At 35.9% G+C, this 18,814-nt stretch overlaps 4 protein-coding genes across 6 annotated transcripts; 1 reads left to right on the forward strand and 3 right to left on the reverse strand.

Moving 5' to 3' along the window:
* On the reverse strand, positions 1-5,988 carry LOC106383685 (disease resistance protein RUN1). Of its 3 annotated transcripts, XM_022698680.2 has the most exons (11): positions 5,740-5,988; positions 5,373-5,595; positions 5,256-5,297; positions 4,507-4,557; positions 3,929-4,408; positions 2,729-3,828; positions 2,339-2,629; positions 1,320-2,228; positions 674-1,209; positions 396-573; positions 1-310 (listed from the first exon to the last, which is right to left on the reverse strand). In XM_022698680.2, the coding sequence occupies exons 5-10, from the start codon at positions 4,404-4,406 to the stop codon at positions 396-398; spliced, it is 3,492 nt and encodes a 1,163-aa protein (XP_022554401.1). In that variant the 5' UTR covers positions 4,407-4,408; positions 4,507-4,557; positions 5,256-5,297; positions 5,373-5,595; positions 5,740-5,988; the 3' UTR covers positions 1-310. The 3 variants fall into 3 exon arrangements, with proteins under 3 accessions (XP_022554401.1, XP_022554399.1, XP_022554403.1); XM_022698678.2 differs by having other exon boundaries at positions 1-573; positions 5,678-5,967; XM_022698682.2 differs by lacking the exons at positions 4,507-4,557; positions 5,256-5,297; positions 5,373-5,595; positions 5,740-5,988 and having other exon boundaries at positions 1-573; positions 3,946-4,083.
* A 963-nt stretch (positions 5,989-6,951) lies between these two features.
* Positions 6,952-8,735, forward strand: LOC106416273 (cytokinin riboside 5'-monophosphate phosphoribohydrolase LOG8). The gene is made up of 7 exons (XM_013857135.3): positions 6,952-7,211; positions 7,483-7,580; positions 7,655-7,685; positions 7,851-7,950; positions 8,021-8,091; positions 8,182-8,325; positions 8,406-8,735. Exons 1-7 carry the CDS (start codon positions 7,098-7,100, stop codon positions 8,499-8,501), a joined length of 654 nt encoding a protein of 217 aa, XP_013712589.1. The 5' UTR covers positions 6,952-7,097; the 3' UTR covers positions 8,502-8,735.
* Positions 8,736-10,223: 1,488 nt separating this feature from the next.
* On the reverse strand, positions 10,224-12,865 carry LOC106383716 (probable magnesium transporter NIPA9). The gene is made up of 9 exons (XM_013823784.3): positions 12,656-12,865; positions 12,315-12,413; positions 12,101-12,230; positions 11,927-12,015; positions 11,644-11,700; positions 11,461-11,519; positions 11,123-11,243; positions 10,835-10,983; positions 10,224-10,705 (listed from the first exon to the last, which is right to left on the reverse strand). The coding sequence occupies exons 1-9, from the start codon at positions 12,764-12,766 to the stop codon at positions 10,486-10,488; spliced, it is 1,035 nt and encodes a 344-aa protein (XP_013679238.1). The 5' UTR covers positions 12,767-12,865; the 3' UTR covers positions 10,224-10,485.
* A 792-nt stretch (positions 12,866-13,657) lies between these two features.
* LOC106383724 lies at positions 13,658-14,507 on the reverse strand. Its single transcript, XM_013823789.3, has one exon. The coding sequence runs from the start codon at positions 14,292-14,294 to the stop codon at positions 13,752-13,754; it is 543 nt and encodes a 180-aa protein (XP_013679243.2). The 5' UTR covers positions 14,295-14,507; the 3' UTR covers positions 13,658-13,751.
* Between the last annotated feature and the right edge of the window lie 4,307 nt (positions 14,508-18,814).

Below are 18,814 nucleotides of genomic sequence, written 5' to 3' on the forward strand. Positions count from 1 at the left end.
TCAATGTAAAAAATGCTCTCCTGCTTTAACAAATGCTTACAAGGCCATCTGACCTTTTTGCCATCATTAGTATTCATGGAGGATCATTTAAAGGTAAAATGTATATAATAAATTTCACAACAAAGTAAACCTTAAGGTAAAAACTGTAAAAATCTGCTACAATAGTTTGTCTAAATGGGAAAGAACTGAAGAGAGATTCATTACCAACAAATTCCTTCAGTGAGTAGATGTTTTCTCCCACTGAAGCTGCTTTAAACAAGTGCATGTTTCTTGTTGTAATGTTCATTCTGCTTCCACTATCCAAGCCATTCTAGAATAACACCAGCAAGCGTTCTATTAAGATTCAGAACCATCAATCCGAAATCAATAGCTAGATCAAGAAACCATTTTGAAACCTAGTAATCTAAAAAAGAGAAAATGGGGAGTGTGGCATTTTTCTCCTTATCCTTTTCAACTTTATTCCTGCGGAGGTGGTTGTGGCGGCGCAGGGGTCTACCATGTTTTCCAAGAACAACAATGAATGCTAACAAACCAAACGCCCCCAGAAGTGTCTTTAAACCCATTCCCATTTTCCTGTGAATCCCAATGACAAAAGAAGAGACAAAAAAAACTCCATAAGGTCAAAATCATACTGTGCAGTTCTCTTTGTTATATGGTATTAACTATAACATACCTGGGAGGTCTTCTTTGGCTTTCATCTGTGACTAGTTCATCATCAACTTCATCATCTATTTCTGTGACTAGTTCATCATCAACTTCATCATCTATTTCTGTCAGTTGCACATTTGGGACTTCAATGACTTCTCTGTAAGCAAGAGTTAGTCCTGTCTCAAGAATGGTGACTTTATCTCCAAAATCCACAGAAACTTCAACTTCATCCTCTGTTTCTAACACGAAATCTTCATTTGAAAAGTGCCCTTGCCAGATGTGTTTTTCACGGTACATACGAATGAGATCTGTTGCTGGATTGCGGCTCCACACATCTCCCTTGGTTTGATTCTTCAATGTGATCTTTGGAATGTATGCAGACATCACATCATCTTGTTGACTCACGTATGTTGTCCATACGGTAAACCCGACCAGAACAGAATTCAAAGTTGGTTCAGGGACAGTAAAAGAGATTGAACGTGTCCCATTCTTGAAATTGACCCACTCTGGAATGCTCGACCCCGGGACAAAAACTCCCCCATTGGCACCAACAGCCCATCCCTGTAACACAAATACCATCAATATAAATCACAACCAAGGACACATTCCTAGTCATCATAACTGAGTGAAAATGAGTAAGGTTGCTAATCAAGAGGGGCTTAGAGAATAACCTGCATGATTCTTTCTCTGTGTGAATATGGTATTCTGTTGCACATTTCCATGTGGATGACTCCAACCGTTTTCAGTTCCTCCAGCCCTGGGGTCTCAACGAGGTTGTAACAATTTGTGAGGTGCAGTGATTGCAACACCGAACACTCCAGTAAGTCTGGAGTTCTTTCCAACACAGTACAGTTTCTCGCGTATAAAGACCTCAACTTCTTTGGTAAACTAAACATGGATCGAAGTTCTGAGCAATTATCCAATTTAAGAATCTGTAGACTTGGAAGACCAGCAAAATCGGTTTGCAAGTTACGAAAGTTGTTGCCTTGAAGGTCAAGTTCCTCAAGGGAAGACAAACTCCCAAGATTTGCAGGAACCAACTCATCAGATAGATTGCAGAAACCTAAATGCAAAGTCCTTAAGCGGATTAAACCGTTTAATGAGAGCGGGCTTAACCGAGCCACTTGAGAGGTTTCATCAGAGTTGGTGTACTGTCTGTCCTTCCTTAACTCCTTGCAGCCATGAAGAGATAACTCTTTCAGTTTCTTCAGTTGATCACTCGAGGAAGGGATTTGCGTTATAGCAGTATAATCAGCTTTGAGAATTGTCAAGGACTCTAGTTCACCTAAAGCATCATCCAATCTCTCAAGTTGCGAGCATCCGGAGAGAATGAGGGTTTCTAGCAACTTCAACGTATAGAGTTCCAACGGGAGTTCACCAAGCTTGATGCAACCACTCAGATTTAATAGAATCAGGCTTCCTTGAAGAACCTTTATGGACTCGTGAACTTTAGCCAATCTTTGACAGTTTATCAGGAACAGCTTCTCAAGGTTTGGGAGATAAGAGAAGTCTGGAGTCTCTGTAAGCTGGATAGAGTGACTGAGGTCTAGGTACTTTAACTCCTTAAGGGACTCATGAGGCTTCTCCAAAAAAAAAAGAAAGAACAAAACTCAAATAATCAAACCTCGACAACTACGGATAAACATTCTAATTTCATAGTAACCTTAAAATTATAATAATATACTTTTACCTTTTGATCCCAAAGTCGTTTAAGGTTGCTGTTCTGCATGTTCATGACAACTAAACTTCTCAAATGTAAGTTTATGGGGAAAGATTCCTCAGGAAACCCAAGCCAACAAAGCCATCGTAAACCTTTTGGAAAATTTTCATAGCTTCCGTTGAGTACTACATGACTGAGTTGTAACAGTCTCAGCCTACGTAGATTTGAAAACGCTTTAACCTCCAAGTTCTCAACAGCCGTAACTTCAGCCTTCAAGCTGAGTCCTTCAATTGCATGATTTGGATGATTTGCATCTGTTCCCTGATATAGAACAAACAATTTCATTAGTTAAATGTTATTCCAAGTCTCCCTTATAAGTTTTGGTTGAGACGGAGAATGCATAGAACTTTTGTTCCTTACGGAGTAATTTTCCAATACATCTATAACATGAACCCGGTCCCACAATCTACTCCATTTCTCACGGTTCTTCACATGTTTCTTGGATGTTCCTTGGACAATATATCTTCCCATGTCTCGTAGTAAGTTATGCATCATCAGCCTGTTATCATGGATCGTAATGAGACACCTCTCCTTTAACACCTTGAGTCCTGCGACAGGCTCTAATTCGCATCCATCCAAGATGCAATCTACATAGTCTTTATCCATCCCAATGAAGAAGCAAGATATATCCAAGAATATGTCTTTCTGTAATGCGTTTAGCGCATCAAAGCTGATCTGAAGCTTTGCTTGAATGTTATCATCCGGTATTCTTTTCAACGCTTTCAACGTGCTTTTCCACTCCGAAACGCTTCTTTTGTAGAGAAAAGCACCCAAGACTTCCATAGCCAAGGGTAGTCCTCCACAGTATTCAACCAATCTTTTCGGGAACTGGAGAAACTCTTCAGGAGGTTCACTGCTTCTAAAGGCATGCCAGCTTACAAGATCAAGAGCTTCATCAGCGTTAAGTTCCTTGGGTGAATATATATTTTCTACGTCAAGCTGCTCTAACAGATGCTTGTTCTTGGTTGTAATGATTATCCTGCTTCCTGGACCAAAACAGCTCAAATATATTCCGACAGAATGAAGCTGAACTATGTCTTCAACATCATCAATTACAACAAGTACCCTTTTGTTGCGAAATCTTTGTTTCACCGCATGATCCATGTTGTTGAACGCAGCTTCATCCTTCCTTAAGATATCCGAAAGAAGCTTCTTCTGAAGATGAAGCTTCCCATCAGGTCTCTTGAAGTAATCTCTAAAGTTTTCTAGGAAACTTCTTCCTTCAAAACGATGTGAGAACTCGTTAAATGCAGCCTTGGCTAACGTTGTTTTACCAATCCCAGCCATTCCCCAGATTCCAATAATCTGAACATCATCCAAACCAAAGCACATTAGCTCTTTGATACGACCTACACGTGGTCTAATACCAACGGCATATGTTGGTAAATGCAAGTATGAACTAGGCAACACTCGGAGAATGTCTCTAGTCAATTGGTCGATCAATTCTGCATCACTATCCCCTGCACAATCCACATCATTGCTGGTTAAATATGGAGATAAGAAATCCATTTGGTGCCTAAATAGGCAACAAAAATTTCAGATATAAGCGACAAAACGAACCATTACTACTGTGATACCCTTTCAAATTTGCAATACTGGTCAAAGCTTTCCTCCACTGCTTCAACTTGCTCTCTCGATGACGGCTACGGTGTTTATGAAAGGATTCACCAAATGGTCCACTTTGTCTGCGTACATGCGACGGCTCAATTTTGTAGAAAACTGGGAAAACCAGGTGTCCGGGGTTGTTTTTCAAGCGCCGCATCATGTGCACGAGCTCATCAAGGCACCACGATGATGAAGCATAGCTCTCGGATAAAACAACAAGGTGAATTTTGGAGTTTTCAATGGCCTTCCTCAGCTCCGGGGATATGCTTTCTCCTTTTTCTAGTTCTTCATCGTCCTTGAACGTGTATATACCAGATGTCACTAGACTCTGGTAGAGATGGCTTAAGAAACCGTTGCGCACATCTGGTCCACGGAAACTTAAGAACACATCGTAGCTCCATCGCTCCCGAGTTTGTCCACTGGAATCACCCATACCTGACAAAAAAAAATTGGGGATATTGAGTGAGAGATACTCGAGACACACATAGTATATCCGATTCTACAAAGACGAATCTGAAACATCGTTTGCTTACTTGCTTTGAACCTCTTCTTCTTGGCAAGTTAGTATTCTCAGACCGCAGAACCTGACACAGACAGATCTAACAATCAAAACCAGAGGAAGTTTGAAACAAAACGGATCGGTTGAGAACATTCAGATTAGCAGGTGCATCTAAAACTAGCGTCTACTTCCGTTGACTTTGAGAAGTCACAAGTGTAAATATCAGGTTCTAATAGTTGTGCAAATGCATCGCAACGCGTGTGTACTTGGTAGGATAACCATGGTTCCTAATATTTTTAGTTACTATATTCTTCATCTCATTTTTATTTTATTTGTAAATAAAAATAAGTAATCATATCATTCATACTAAAATAAAAATTTTAAGTATATACTATAAAAAAAAAAAAAAGGTCAAGAGTATAACATATGACTTTTGGTTAAAACCAATAGATGTTTGTATTTGTATGATCATGCGAACAAGTAGAGCTTAATATTTTTATGACCATCAAGTTAATATTTTAATGATCTAACGCGGGTTCTTCTGTCGAAATATGCAAGAATAAATTAAATTCAAACACTCAGTGCAGACACGATCAAAGAGAAGCAATGAATCTCTGAAAAGGCTGTAAAGGTGAAACAGAGATACATAAATTTCAGGATTCACAGAATGACATCTCAGAGAGAATCAAAGGAGCATAGAAACTGCAAAGAAGAGATAATTTTTTCACAAAAGTCTCAGAGAAAAAAAAAAAGGAAGAGACAACAAGGCATGAAGGAGTTTACCTGGAATCATTAGAATAGGTGAGAAGAGGAAGGAGAGAAGCTCTATTACACAAAAGAAAACGGATTATTTTCAGAAAGTAAGAAAAAAAAAGAGACGTCAAAGGTTTCGATGGTTACCTGAGAATGTGGAGTTTAATCGAACAGGTGGAGTATGGGATGTGCTAAGCAACGAAAATGTGAAGTCGTGGCATCAGCGACTAGGTAGTGGTAGATTCAGCTGACGGAAAATGGACTCAGAGTCGTTAGATTACGAAGAATATTGATTCTCTTCTCCTCTCTCAGCAACAAACGCAGTAGAATCAGATCAAAGCTGAGCAGATCCGTGTGATCAATCAATCATCTGCGGATAGAGAAAAATTAACAGTTTACAGTAATGTAAAATAGCTTTTAAGTGAGAAAGGACTGTGACAAAGAATTTTCACAATGCGATCGAGATGTCTCGTTCAGAAGCTGTTGCAATTAGGAAAACGATTTAGCGATTCACCTTCGGCGGAGGCGGACTCGATTCGAATTTCGCCGGATGGAATCGTTGTGAGCTGCCTGCAAAGATTCGCCGGAGCTCCAACTGCATCTCGGGATGTGTTTCTGAATCGAGATCGGAGAAAGGAAAAGGCAGAAAGGTTACGAGAGCACATAGGTAGTCTCGAGTTGCCATGGAGATCACCGGAAACGCTGAAACTCCGATCGATATTTTGCTTGATAGTTTGTTGTTGTTCTGGTTCAGCTCAAGGTGGAGATTGTAGGTTTATGGGCCTAAATTATTTATTCCATGGCCCAAATATGAAACCAATATATTGATTTACCAATTGGGCTACTTTCCTCTAAAGCCCAATAACAGAGAATGGGAATTGTGACAACTAATTTGTTGGTTTTACATTTGCAAAATATTTTAATACGATGGATCACTCAACCGGAAGCTTATGGTCTGTCATTTACGAAGAAAAATGGAGCATGTTGTAAATGGTGATTTTGTTAGTGTAGAAACTTTCAAGGCTCAATGGAGTGGAACATCGGTACAGAGCGGACAATCAATTTTAGGTAAGCCATGTTGGGAACATCACCTTTCAATTGTCTTTAAAAAATAAATTCAGATATTAAAAGTTTAATGTCTTTTTCTATGTAAAGTCATCATCCAAATACTTTATCTTGTTCCAAGTTCAATAATGAAAAAAATGGGATTACTAGGAATGAATTAGTAACGATTAGCCTTCTAGGTGCATGCATTTGTGTGCTTGCTGTAATATTATATATATACACCGGTCAATGAAAACGAAGACACCTAATATATATTCTATATAAATCATGGCAGATATATTACTTTTGTTTAAAGAATGGTAAATATTCTACAAACTCTTGGTAAGGAGTAAAACTCATCACCATCAACAACAACAAAGGATTTCAAAACTAACTCAGAAATTTCCCACACACACACAAATAACAATATAAGAAACTTTATATTTTTGCATGTATGTAAAACAACAACAAAACATGTTGTAACTAGAATTTGAAAACCAATAACAAAACATGCTAATTAATGAAAAATGGATAAAAATATAAGCATGTGGCTTTATAAAAAAAATACAAAAAAGGCTTTAGGCGACAGATTGGCGTTGGACGAATGTAGTAGGCTCATGTGGGCTTCTTCTGTTCGCCATATCTACGCACGTCATAACTATTTCTTAAATTTTAATTTTAAATACACAGAGGAGGCTCTTTACCGATTCTTCGTTATATGATTAGAGTTTTTGTTTTGTTTCGTTTCAGTGATATTGTTTGTATCCGTATATAAAAATATCGTCACACACAACAAAAAGGTTTCACCTTTGCCACTTTTATCCATTAATGGAGGACGACAAGCAGAGAAGTAGATTCAGAAAAATCTGTGTCTTCTGCGGAAGCCACTCTGGTCACAGAGAAGTTTTCAGTGACGCTGCCATCGAACTCGGCAATGAACTCGTTCGTTCTCTTCTCTTCTTCGTATCATTGCTTCTCGTTTCGTTTTCCGATTAAAAAAACATTACCTTTTCGAAAAAGAACTCAACTTTTCCTTAAAAAACAGAGCTTTTACTCTGTTTTTAAATATCTAAAGACCAACTTTTTTAAGTTCACTTGCTTGTTCAATATGGTTTTCAGACAAATGGGTTTGTAGTTTTGTTTATGTTATGTCTATATTGAGATTTTGAGGTGTAAACAATAGAGTTTTCTTCTGTTTTCTGAATGTGTTAAGGTGAAGAGGAAGATAGACTTGGTTTATGGAGGAGGAAGTGTTGGGTTGATGGGTCTTATCTCCAGGAGAGTTTATGAAGGTGGCTTCCATGTTCTCGGGTTAGTTCTCTTACAATCTCCTTTCATTTCTAAACTTCTCTATGGGTTTCTGATTGGATTCTATGTACTTGCAGCATCATTCCCAAGGCTCTGATGCCAATTGAGGTATGTATGTTCAATGAAGTAGCAAACTTGAACTGAGTTTTGAAGTTTATCTACTGATGAATGTGTTCATATGAATTAAGTTGAGGACTAAGAGTGATGTGTAATAGTTTTTTAAGTTAGATTTGATTATTTCATGGTTTGCCTTTTACCATATCTTATGACTAGATATCTGGTGAGACTGTTGGAGATGTAAGAGTGGTTGCAGACATGCACGAACGCAAAGCTTCAATGGCGCAAGAAGCTGAGGCCTTCATCGCCCTCCCTGGTTAGAAAAAAAAAAGCCTTTACATACAGAACCAAAACAACTTTTTAATGCTATTTTTTTTTTGTTTCAGGAGGTTATGGGACGATGGAGGAACTGCTAGAGATGATAACATGGTCACAACTTGGTATCCACAAGAAAACGGTACTCTTTCAACGTTTCCTTTGCTCTCTCAAGAAGTAGTAGACGGTACTTAAGACTATGTTGATTCGTTTGGGATTTGTTTTCTTGCAGGTTGGTCTATTGAATGTTGATGGGTACTATAACAGTTTGCTTGCTTTGTTTGACACTGGCGTTGAAGAAGGTTTCATCAAACCAGGTGCACGTAATATTGTGGTGTCAGCCCCAACAGCCAAAGAGCTTATGGAGAAGATGGAGGTACATTCACCTTCTCCTTCTTCTTGTTCTGTGATTCCACCAACTTTGTTTCTAAGACATTGTTTTCATAATCTTGACAGGAATACACTCCTTCACACAAGCATGTTGCGGCGCACGAAAGCTGGAAAGTTGAAGAGCTTGGAGCTTACCCTGGACAACAAAGCAAGCCTCAATGAAAAACATTAGTATTGGTTAAGCATATGCTACTTTCATTTCAAGTTTAGACTGCAGAATCCAACAATGTGTGTATAAGAAAAACTTAAATCTTGTTGCAAATTTGAAACAGCACATTGGGTCCCTAATATGAAAGTGTTGCTGATTATGTTTCAGCTAAGTTTGGTTGTTTTTTTTTGGGATGTTCTGTATAAAGAAGTCTCAACCTTTTTTTTATTGTTTGTTTGTTATGTTAATTTTGGTTTCCCTAAAGAAAGAAAGAAGGAATCTTTATGATTGTGGGTGATGCAGAAAAGTTCCACAAGTTGTATCATAGTGAATGTCCATTAGAATAGGAGTGTGTGGTCCCTTTTGTTTGTTTCATTCGATGGCTTACAAAAAATGTGAATGATGTGTGTCATTGATGATGGGTTTCTTCCTTTTGCTAAGTAGTGCCTTTTGTGGTGGGGAATGATTTGGATATGTGTGTGTTGGATCATTTTGATTAAGCCATTGGCTATTTTTAAAGGTGATCATGATGACCTTCATGGTAATAAAAACATTACTATTTTTTAATTCACTTTTTTTTTTGAATCACAATAAAAACATTTCTATATAACGTGTTTTTAGTTAGTAATAAAAGGGTTTAACAAAGATTTGGTCAAAGATTGATGTATTCTTTAACACTTTTTAAAGTATTAAGATCCCTTCAAAATGAGTGCAACAAAAATATTAGTGTCTGCTTACCACCAACCAGGAAGCCTTTTCTAAGATATTAACAAAAGAAGAAGATAGAAACAAAACCAGCTAGACAAGTATACATCAATTAGCAAGAAAACATTATTATTGTAATGTGTAAACATAAAATAAAATTAGGAATATAGATATAAAACTTCAGTTAACAAGTTCTACTGAAGTTCTCTAAGGCAATGTATTTCATGTGATCTCCATAATTGCTTCCATTCAATCCAATATAAAAACCATTAGTCTAGACAGATTCAAATAAATTCAATCCTCACATAACTAGTATCACTTCAGCATGTCCTTGTTAATTCATCAAGCTCATCAAATTTTACTCTCATTAGTTTCTTAAGCCAATCTTTGAGTACCAATACAAAATGGGATGTCTTAAATCTTTGAGTAGTTTTAGTTTACTAATGAAATAATACATATTTTCTAAATTTTGGCAAAAAAAAACTAAAGAAAAATAATAGTATATTTTAGTGAGGGGACCCAAAAGTAAAATAAAAAGCTGAATGGGAGTGTGGCGATTATGATCAACGTGAAGGAAACGAAAAGTAGAGACGGTAAAAGACTAAAATAGTAAAAAGATGGTGTGTCACTTCATTGTCAAACATAATTGTCTCCCTCAGTTTTGACGTATGTCCTGATTTGGTACCAAATATAGGTTAAGCCACAACCTAATTTGATGTTCGGTTTCTCGTGCATTATATATCTCACTCCCATCTTTTTTCTCCCTTGAAATTGGTTAACCTGTCTTTTTCACTCTCAGTACCGACAAGTTACTCGCACATCATTATCTTTTTTTTTCTCAAAATATTATTAATTAACAGTATGTACAAAAAGAAAAGAAGAAGAGCATGCATGGACGAAAAGAAAAGAAGAAGAGCATGCATGGACGAACAAAGACATTTTAAATTTTTAAGATACATCACAAAACATTTAAGCTTGGATTTGAAAATACAACTCTGTTATGAAACTTATACTAGAGATAGAGCTGGAAAAATTTAAACCGGACTATATTTTCCAAATAGAAACTGCATCAAAATTAGAGCCACATACAATAAGAACTCATATTTCGAATTTCAGATACCAAAAGTAACATCATAAACTGATCCAAAGCTCTTGATTTTGAACTGTTCCCACAACAATTATATCAATGAGATGAACCCCTGAAAATCTGATACCTTTAGTCCACAAAATTCAGGAGAAAAACTGTGTAAAACCAAACGCGCACAGTAATATTCTTTGCGTTTTCTCAAAGGCTTAGTCTTTCTCTTTTGATGGGGTTGTTAAGAGATGGTGCAATGTTGCTGCTTGGATAACCGCACTTGGGTTTGTATCTTTCTGTACGTGAGAAGCTGTCCGCCTTGTGCTGAAACCTCTTTCTAAACTGGTCTGTCTCGAACGCCTGAATGACCGCGGAAGATGTCTGATAAGTCGTGATGAAGTCACAAGTAATACAACACCTAGCATGATAAGTAACCTGCCAAAAAAAAAAGGTTTCAAGACTCTCCCATCATCCACAAATAATTCTACAATTTGTTCTATGTTCATGCACATAATGCTATGTTCCATCTCTTCTAATACAAGAAAATGGTGAGTAAAACTTTACCATCCCAGGAGAAGTAAAAGCCGTCCAGATGGTGAAGTGGGCAATTTCTCACCAAGAGCAAACATTCCTGCAACCACACCTGTTACAATTGATGCCACTGCAGCGCAAGTGGATACTACTATTGCTCTCCCATGTTTTAGTCCCCGAGTCTGGTAAAGTAAAAAAAAAACAGAAGAAGACTAGAGTTAGATGAACTAAATATCATTGATGCTATACACAAAGGCGCATTCCTCACTCAAATGCAGATAGAGACTGAGGACATAGAAAAGCCTAGCAAGGACAAATTACCTGGTAGAAAAATCCTGTTCCACTGCAGCATATACTAATCGAAATGCACATGGGAATGAACATTGCGGAAAACCCCTGCTCCACGAATACAAAACCCATCTTTGATACTACAGATGCCATCCTGCGATTAAACGAGGTATTAACTATTGTCAGCTAAAAAGCAAGCTATGAATACAGTTCAAATATAGTTTGAAATCTCTTTTGAAATGTTTCTGCAGACACAGCACATTGTTCCGTATATATATTTCGAAAATCAACAGCAAATGTTACTGGATATATATGAGGTAACGAAAGGTAAAATATAATCAACACCAAAACGATAAGCTCTTTCCAAATACCCGAATAAAACCCCAGATTCCAAGCCATATATGATTTCTTCCACCACTTCATATTCCATCTGCACACCAAAATAAGGCTCAGTGCATTTGGTAAGAGAAATATAACGAAAATGACATTAGAGTTGATACAATCTCTTATCGCTCCAAAGTCTACACAGATAGAGAGTTTAGAGGATAATATACCAGCTCCTGCTCCCTGCGCTGGCGTTTATAGATATGAAGCCACGCATTTAGTAGTACCTTGTTGCAAAAATTCAACACCCGAGTTATCAGAAACATTACCATTAACACACCAATCAAGTGATACTATTATCCGACAAAGATGAAAAATAATATATTCTAATAATCAGACTTAGAAATGAGATATACAGGTAAATGAATACCCCAAATCAACATAAAGATCAACAGAGATGATGTGAAAAGAGAAACACTTTGATATGAAATACCATAGATGAAAGGTACCTACAAACAAGAAGGCAACAACAAGTGCTAGCCAGAGCAACTGGAAGACAGATATCAAAGACGCTACTTGCTCCTCACCACCAGCACCAACTCCTACAGCAAAAAAAAACAAATCTTCAAATTATATTTTTTTCCTACACAACACTATCCAGAAGATGATAGTGAACATGGTTATTACCTATGGTGCCAATGCCAGCCATGGTAATCCCAATCCAGTCAAACACATTCATAACTTCCTTCAAGTAAAAATGCGAAAATACGGAGAGAATAGCAAGTCCACATCCAGAGACTGGTTGAACAACAGACACCTACAGAGAGAGTACACAATCAATAATTAGCACAGCCACTAATCATTCCTATTAGGTGAAAGTATGTGAAGTGTATATGCTTACAGGGGCGAGAGAGAGTGCTCTTAGCATCAACAAAGCCCCAAAAATGTCCATGAGAAAACCTAACGCCCATGGTTTGTTACCAGCATACGCTCTTATCACCTGAAACATTTCACAAATCGATGATCAAACGTGAGATTCACCTCCACGGATCATCGGGAACAATCCAATGTGTGTTTGAATCACAATACCGATCAAAATGTTATATAACAAACCAAAGTTAAACTCCGATCCAATTCTCGAATACAAGAATCTATCACTGAATGCGAATAACTATATCTACGATTAAGAGATCGGCTAAAATCAAAGGGAGATTGAGGATCGAGGAGAGAGAGAGAGGGGACCTTGAGCTTGAGGGAGAGAGGAGGGAGGATGATAGTGCCTTTCTTCTGGAGAACTTTGCCGATATTGTTACCGGCGGTGGCGGCGAGCGTCAGGCAAATCGACTCCCACATTATCCGATCTTTCTCTCTAACCGCCCCGACGAGAAGCTCCTCCTCCGACTCGCAAATTTTAATTGAAGAAATTGATTTTGCCGATATTGCAATAAGCCCCTTGTATTTTTGTGTTGTTGACTTGACTAGCCGTAAAATATAAAAATTTGTAATTAAGCCTCTGTACAATCTTTATTATACTATTGGACGAGTGTATTATTACAAAATTTAATCTTAATATCGTTTGACTTTAATTGATCAATCTTAATATTGAGAAGGATTTTAATAAATCTCATTGAATGTTTTTGATAATCTAATTCAATTTGGTAATTGTTATTGCCATAAAACTCTTATTATACTGAAAGTCGACTTGTAGCAGAGTGACATGGGAATACTAGTATTCAGAGTCTTCCATAAGTTTTTCATGTTCAACCACCAGATGAAAACCCTCAAGAATATACTAACCACGACAAGGAATCATTTTAGTAACAGATCTCAAGTTCAATTTTGATAACCTAAAAAGGTTTCCTATGGAGAATAAATAATCCACACATAGATTGGTCTTGTTGAATAGAAACAAAGCTTTGCCATAATCTCTACTTCTTGTTAAATAATCCACACATAGATTGGTCTTGTTGAATAGAAATAAATAATCCACAGATAGATTGGTCTTGATGATGTGAAAGGATGGTTACCAAAACGATGTCAACATAACCAGCGAGAAAATGATTGAAGACACAACTATATTCAAGTCTAATGGTAAACAAGAATGGATCATATCTCATGAGCTTGCAGTAACGCAAGAGAAAGACCTATCACAATCTACTTAGAGCAATATGTTGGCAAACGAATAACACCATAGCAAAGGGACTGATTATCCACCGTACCAAGATTTGTGAAACTCAGGAAAAATATGTAAAACTAATTTGATCATGTATAGTTTGTAGCCATTCATCCATCACAGTTACATTGAAAAACACAGCACATATAGATATATATATCATCACTAGCCATAGAGGACCTGTGTATACCTCTGCTTAAGCCATCTAAAACTTTTTCTAAACGACCCTTTGACTTTTCCTTCAACACTATACATCTTATAACTCGCGACCCTTTTCTTCCTCAGCAGCTCCGGGTCCGTTATCCCCCAAGACTTCGACCTCTCTATCGACTTCTCCTTCTTGATATCGTATATGTTGTTCTCTGTAGCCGTCGCGTACGAGGCGCTGTAGCTCCTGAAGTCGCCGGTTCTTGGACCGCCGTGGTAAGGCTGGATCTGCATCCCTCCGTCTCCATACGGTTGTTGACGACCGTAGTGATCCATTGAGAAGCTTGCGAGAGTTCGAGAGAGTTTTTTCTTTTTCTTTTTTGGATACAGCTCAGAGAAAGAATAATTGAAGAGAGAAAGGAGGAGGATAATAGTGAAACATAAAGACGTGTTAGGGACGTTTATATTCGCATTTTTATTTATTTTCAGGATGTTTTTTAAATTGAGAAAAATCAAATAGAGAAACAGTATATTATAATTGTATGAAGATGTTGAAAGCATAATGCATTTGGAAAGGTTGACATTTAAAAGAGAAATAAGACTTTGTAGATAAGATTAAAATAATGGCTAATGATTTAAACGCATGTATTGCGTTGTATTATTAGTTCAAAATCTGATTAAAAATGTTTTATGTCGTGTTTCTGGTATTATATCACATACAAAATTAAAGACTGAAACTCAAAACTACTTTAAACTAAAGAATATAAAATAAAATAAAACATTGAAACTTTTTTTTTTTTGGGCAAGTGAGCGTTGACTGTTGACCGTTGATTAGAAGAATGTTCAAGGTCAAGCTGTGTGTAATAATGCTAAAGAATCCAAAATTATTTGGCGTGATGTTGGTATTCACACGTTCGTGGGAGTGTGACTACCAGCAAACAAACATACAGGACCATACACCACTTAATCAATGGCTTAATTTTCCACGAGCTATCATTTTCCCAAACATGAAGAGTTAGATTATTTTAAAAATTAAAAATATCAGAAAGTAAGTTGATAAAAGCTAGTTTCAATCACTATATATAATTAGATATAGTTTAATAGCTAGAAATTATTTTAGCTAAGACGATCTAAAAGAAGAGTAATGCTTGTAAACATTTTCATATCAGACACGACGACGCCATACACTTAATGAACTTTCATACGTGGAAGACACTATCCAAATCGTTTACACTTTTATATTCTAAGTTTCTAACACATAATAAAATTTGAGACAATCTTAGACACCGATGTTTCCAGCCTTATCTATGTTCTCAAAACTTCCATACATTTTAGTCAAAAAAATCCATAAAATATGCATAATGGATCTAGTGACAAATATACAACATTTATTCACCATACAGCAGTGAATATTTTTATGGACATATGCAGCAGTGAATATACAAATTTACGAGTTCGATACTCAAGGGTACATCTCAGCAGTGATTATTTTTATAGGACATATACAACATTTATTCACCATACATCACAATATCACATATATATAAACTCTTTGTTGTGTTCCTTGGGATACACGAAAAATGAAACAAAGGAAGAAGAAACAACAAGCCCTAGCCCAAAACATTGTAGACTGAAGATCAAATCTTTAAAACATCAAATTTACTGCTAATAGGGCTTCACTGACTTCTTCTAGGCCTTATTAAACTGAGGCCAAGCCCACTGCCTCCGTCACATTCCCGGATAAGCCATATATACCAAGAATCAAATCTCAAGCGAATCGATTTTAAAATATAGAAGAAGGGATAAATGATGAAGATGACCAGCATGGTTCTCTTGTCCACTTACGGTGTGGGGACTGGTCGGCATATTCTTTTCCGACCACGTGCCTCCCCAGGGACTCTCAACGTGATATACACGCCGAAAGTGGAAAACAGAGCTCTGAGTATTGGAGGAGAATCTTAACAGTGCTAATATTTAAATAACGACCATGTGGTCACTCATATACTTTTCTCTATTCTTTTTAATCGATCATAAAATGCTTAATTTGATTTTACCACTCTTTTTAGACTGTTAATTGGTTCTTCCTTTTGTTGAGGCTTCAACTTCAAGCAACACCGCATCCATAATGGATCCAAACTAGGAGTCAAAGTGAATATGTCCCTTCAAAATACATTATTGCATTGATTTGCCGATAGAGATAAATGAGTGACCGAGGTCAATCGATGAACAGAAGAAAGAAAATTACAATTCTATCTAGTTGGTGGGTAACACGTATATTTCGGAACTACTAGGCGCTAGTTGGACGGCAACCCCGTGTTTAGCGAGTTACCAAAAAATCAGGGAGTATTCGAAAATTATACGGAGCTCAGTTTTAAATAAAATTTAATATATTTATAATATATTTAGCTAATTTTAAACATGATGGTGACACATGTTCTTAGACATAATTATATAACTTTTTTTTATATAATTTTAAACAACTTCTTTTTGATTCGTCGAATATTTAGATTATGGTGTATTTGGTACGAACAAATTCCTTAATGAAGTTATTATGTGTTTGTTTTGGGTTTGATAGGTAATTATAATCATTTAGTAGTGAATAATGAACCGTGTCTCAACTTTACACGGACGAAAAACAAAAAAAAACAAAAAAACTTAGGCGTTCTAGATGGGAATTAGGCGGTCAACGCAAAAATTGGACAGTCAACACGGAAATTAGGCGATTTTATGCGGGTCAATACCTAGCTATATCGATTTGGACATATTCACCACGGTTAACCTCTAAATAACGTTTAGACGACCGCGTTTTTGAACAGGATAATGATATAAGAAATGCATAAAAAAAATAACAATAACAAAAGAAAACAGTGTACTAGTATATTTTATGATGCTATTGTGTGTGTTTTGCCCAAAAAGGAAAGGTGCCGAGGAAGGACAGACGTCTGCGCACTTCCATATTCGGAATTATAAACTAAGATTTATTGTGTTACAAAAACAAAAACAAAAAACTAAGATTTATTCTGTAATTACTTTTAGTGGTATATATTCTTCTTCTTGACAGAAAATAAAAACTATTATATCTTCTACTCTGGATCTGGCTGTACGCACACCAATGCTGCAGTGCATCAGGTCAGATGTCATCATTACATGTTCACACTTCTCAGCAGATCTCATCTCACTGTTGATTCGGAGATTATAAAATGTAGAAAAAATTAAAATAATAATAAAGGAAAGATAGGATAGCAAATGTTAAAATGTTAACCTTTTTTTTCTTTTCCTGAGATAGCAATTTTCTGTATAGGTAAAATAAGAAACCGTAGCTAAAAAAAACGAGAAAACCAATTAAACAATTAGAACATGTAAGAAACAGGTCTATCAAAAGATAAAAAAATTAAAGAAAAATGTAGAAGTATTAAGGATATTTTAACTCAAAACTAATTAGTAACAATGACATTATTTTTTAATATCTGATCTTCTGTCTATTCGCTGTCAGATTCTTAACATAATTATCTTATTTACTTTTTAAGTTGACTCTATTCTCATTTGTTATAGAAATCTTATAAAAACAACCTAAAAAGTTGCATATTGTATAACAATGGCAGACAAACAACTTAATTATATACGTAATGGTTTGATGGAAGATTTTTGTAACTATATAAAATATAATTTATGATGGAACAAATTTGATGGGAAAATTTAATAAAATATAGCATATCGCATGTAATTTATTTTTAAAGCATCCTTGCTTTAAGATGCTTTGGCGCCGTATTGAATTTTGGGTGTGGATGCTTTTCATGATGAGGCTCTGTTGATTTGTAATTGGTCCATCCGTTTATTTGTTCGATTAAATTGTATAAATAACAAAAAGTCATATACGCTTTGCTCTAAAATTCTTAATCTAATATATCATAATATGAGAATCAAACTTCCTCCAGTGTTTTCTGTTTGACAAAAGTTATCCATATTATATTCCAAAGTTTTGGGGACCATTAGTTATATAAATGTGAATTATTAGTTGATACGTTTGCTTACATTAAGCATTTTCATTTATTTCGGAATTCCTTAAATAATTTTCCACATGATCATTTTTATATTCTTGTGTTTTATGATTATATAATCTTACAAAACACAGTTTTAAATATAATTCAGATTATACAGTTTTAAATATAATTCAGATTTTATTTTACCATAGCTACATGGTTAATCAATTTTAAAATTAAATATTTTATTCTACATGTGTTATACATGTATTATAAATTATAATCTCGTATATACTTTTTCCGTTTTAATAGTTGATGTTTTAGAGATTTTTTTAATTCTAAGTTTAGATGTCGTTTTTAATTTTGTTATGTAAAATTTATAAACAATTAATGTTATATGACTGGTGTGATATTATAACTTTTATTTTATTATTGGTTGAATTGTGGTTAGGTAAATAACTAATGATGTTTTTGTTTTTAAAATATATAAAACTAAATATTTTTTTAATCTATATGCACAATACCATTAAAATGGAAGGAGTATAAAATATGATATACAAATAAGATATAATTGTAAATCAAATAAAAACAATGATTTTTTTAAAGGGTTTGTGTTTTTTTATTAGCAAAAGTAAAAGATGACTTCGAAAAATCGAGTAGTCGGCATCTTAATAGATAGGTAGTAATTCACGTGGTAAGAAAACGGAACAATCTTTATCAATAATTCATGAGAGAGATTTGTTTTCTCTCTTTCCTTGGCTATAAAAAGGCCCGACAGGTCTCAGTTTCCTCCCACATCCAAAGATAGAAAGATGTAAGGTCTAGAGTCTTGCTCTCAATCCCCTAATAGAGCAATGATATATATTATATATGCATATAAAAGTAGATTTATAGGTTTGAAACGATTGTTTTTCAGAAGGCAAGGTGTCCTGTCTGGTCACAGACTCTCAATGCGCAGAGTATATTGAAGGTAAGGGGAGGTGACAGAAGAGAGTGAGCACACATGGTGGCTTTCTTGCATGCTTTTTTCAATTAGGGTTTCATGCTTGAAGCTATGTGTGCTTACTCTCTCTCTGTCACCCCTTCTCTCTCTCTCTCTTG

The sequence above is a fragment of the Brassica napus genome, chromosome A2 (genome assembly GCF_020379485.1).
Source record: "Brassica napus cultivar Da-Ae chromosome A2, Da-Ae, whole genome shotgun sequence".
NCBI lineage: Eukaryota > Viridiplantae > Streptophyta > Magnoliopsida > Brassicales > Brassicaceae > Brassica > Brassica napus.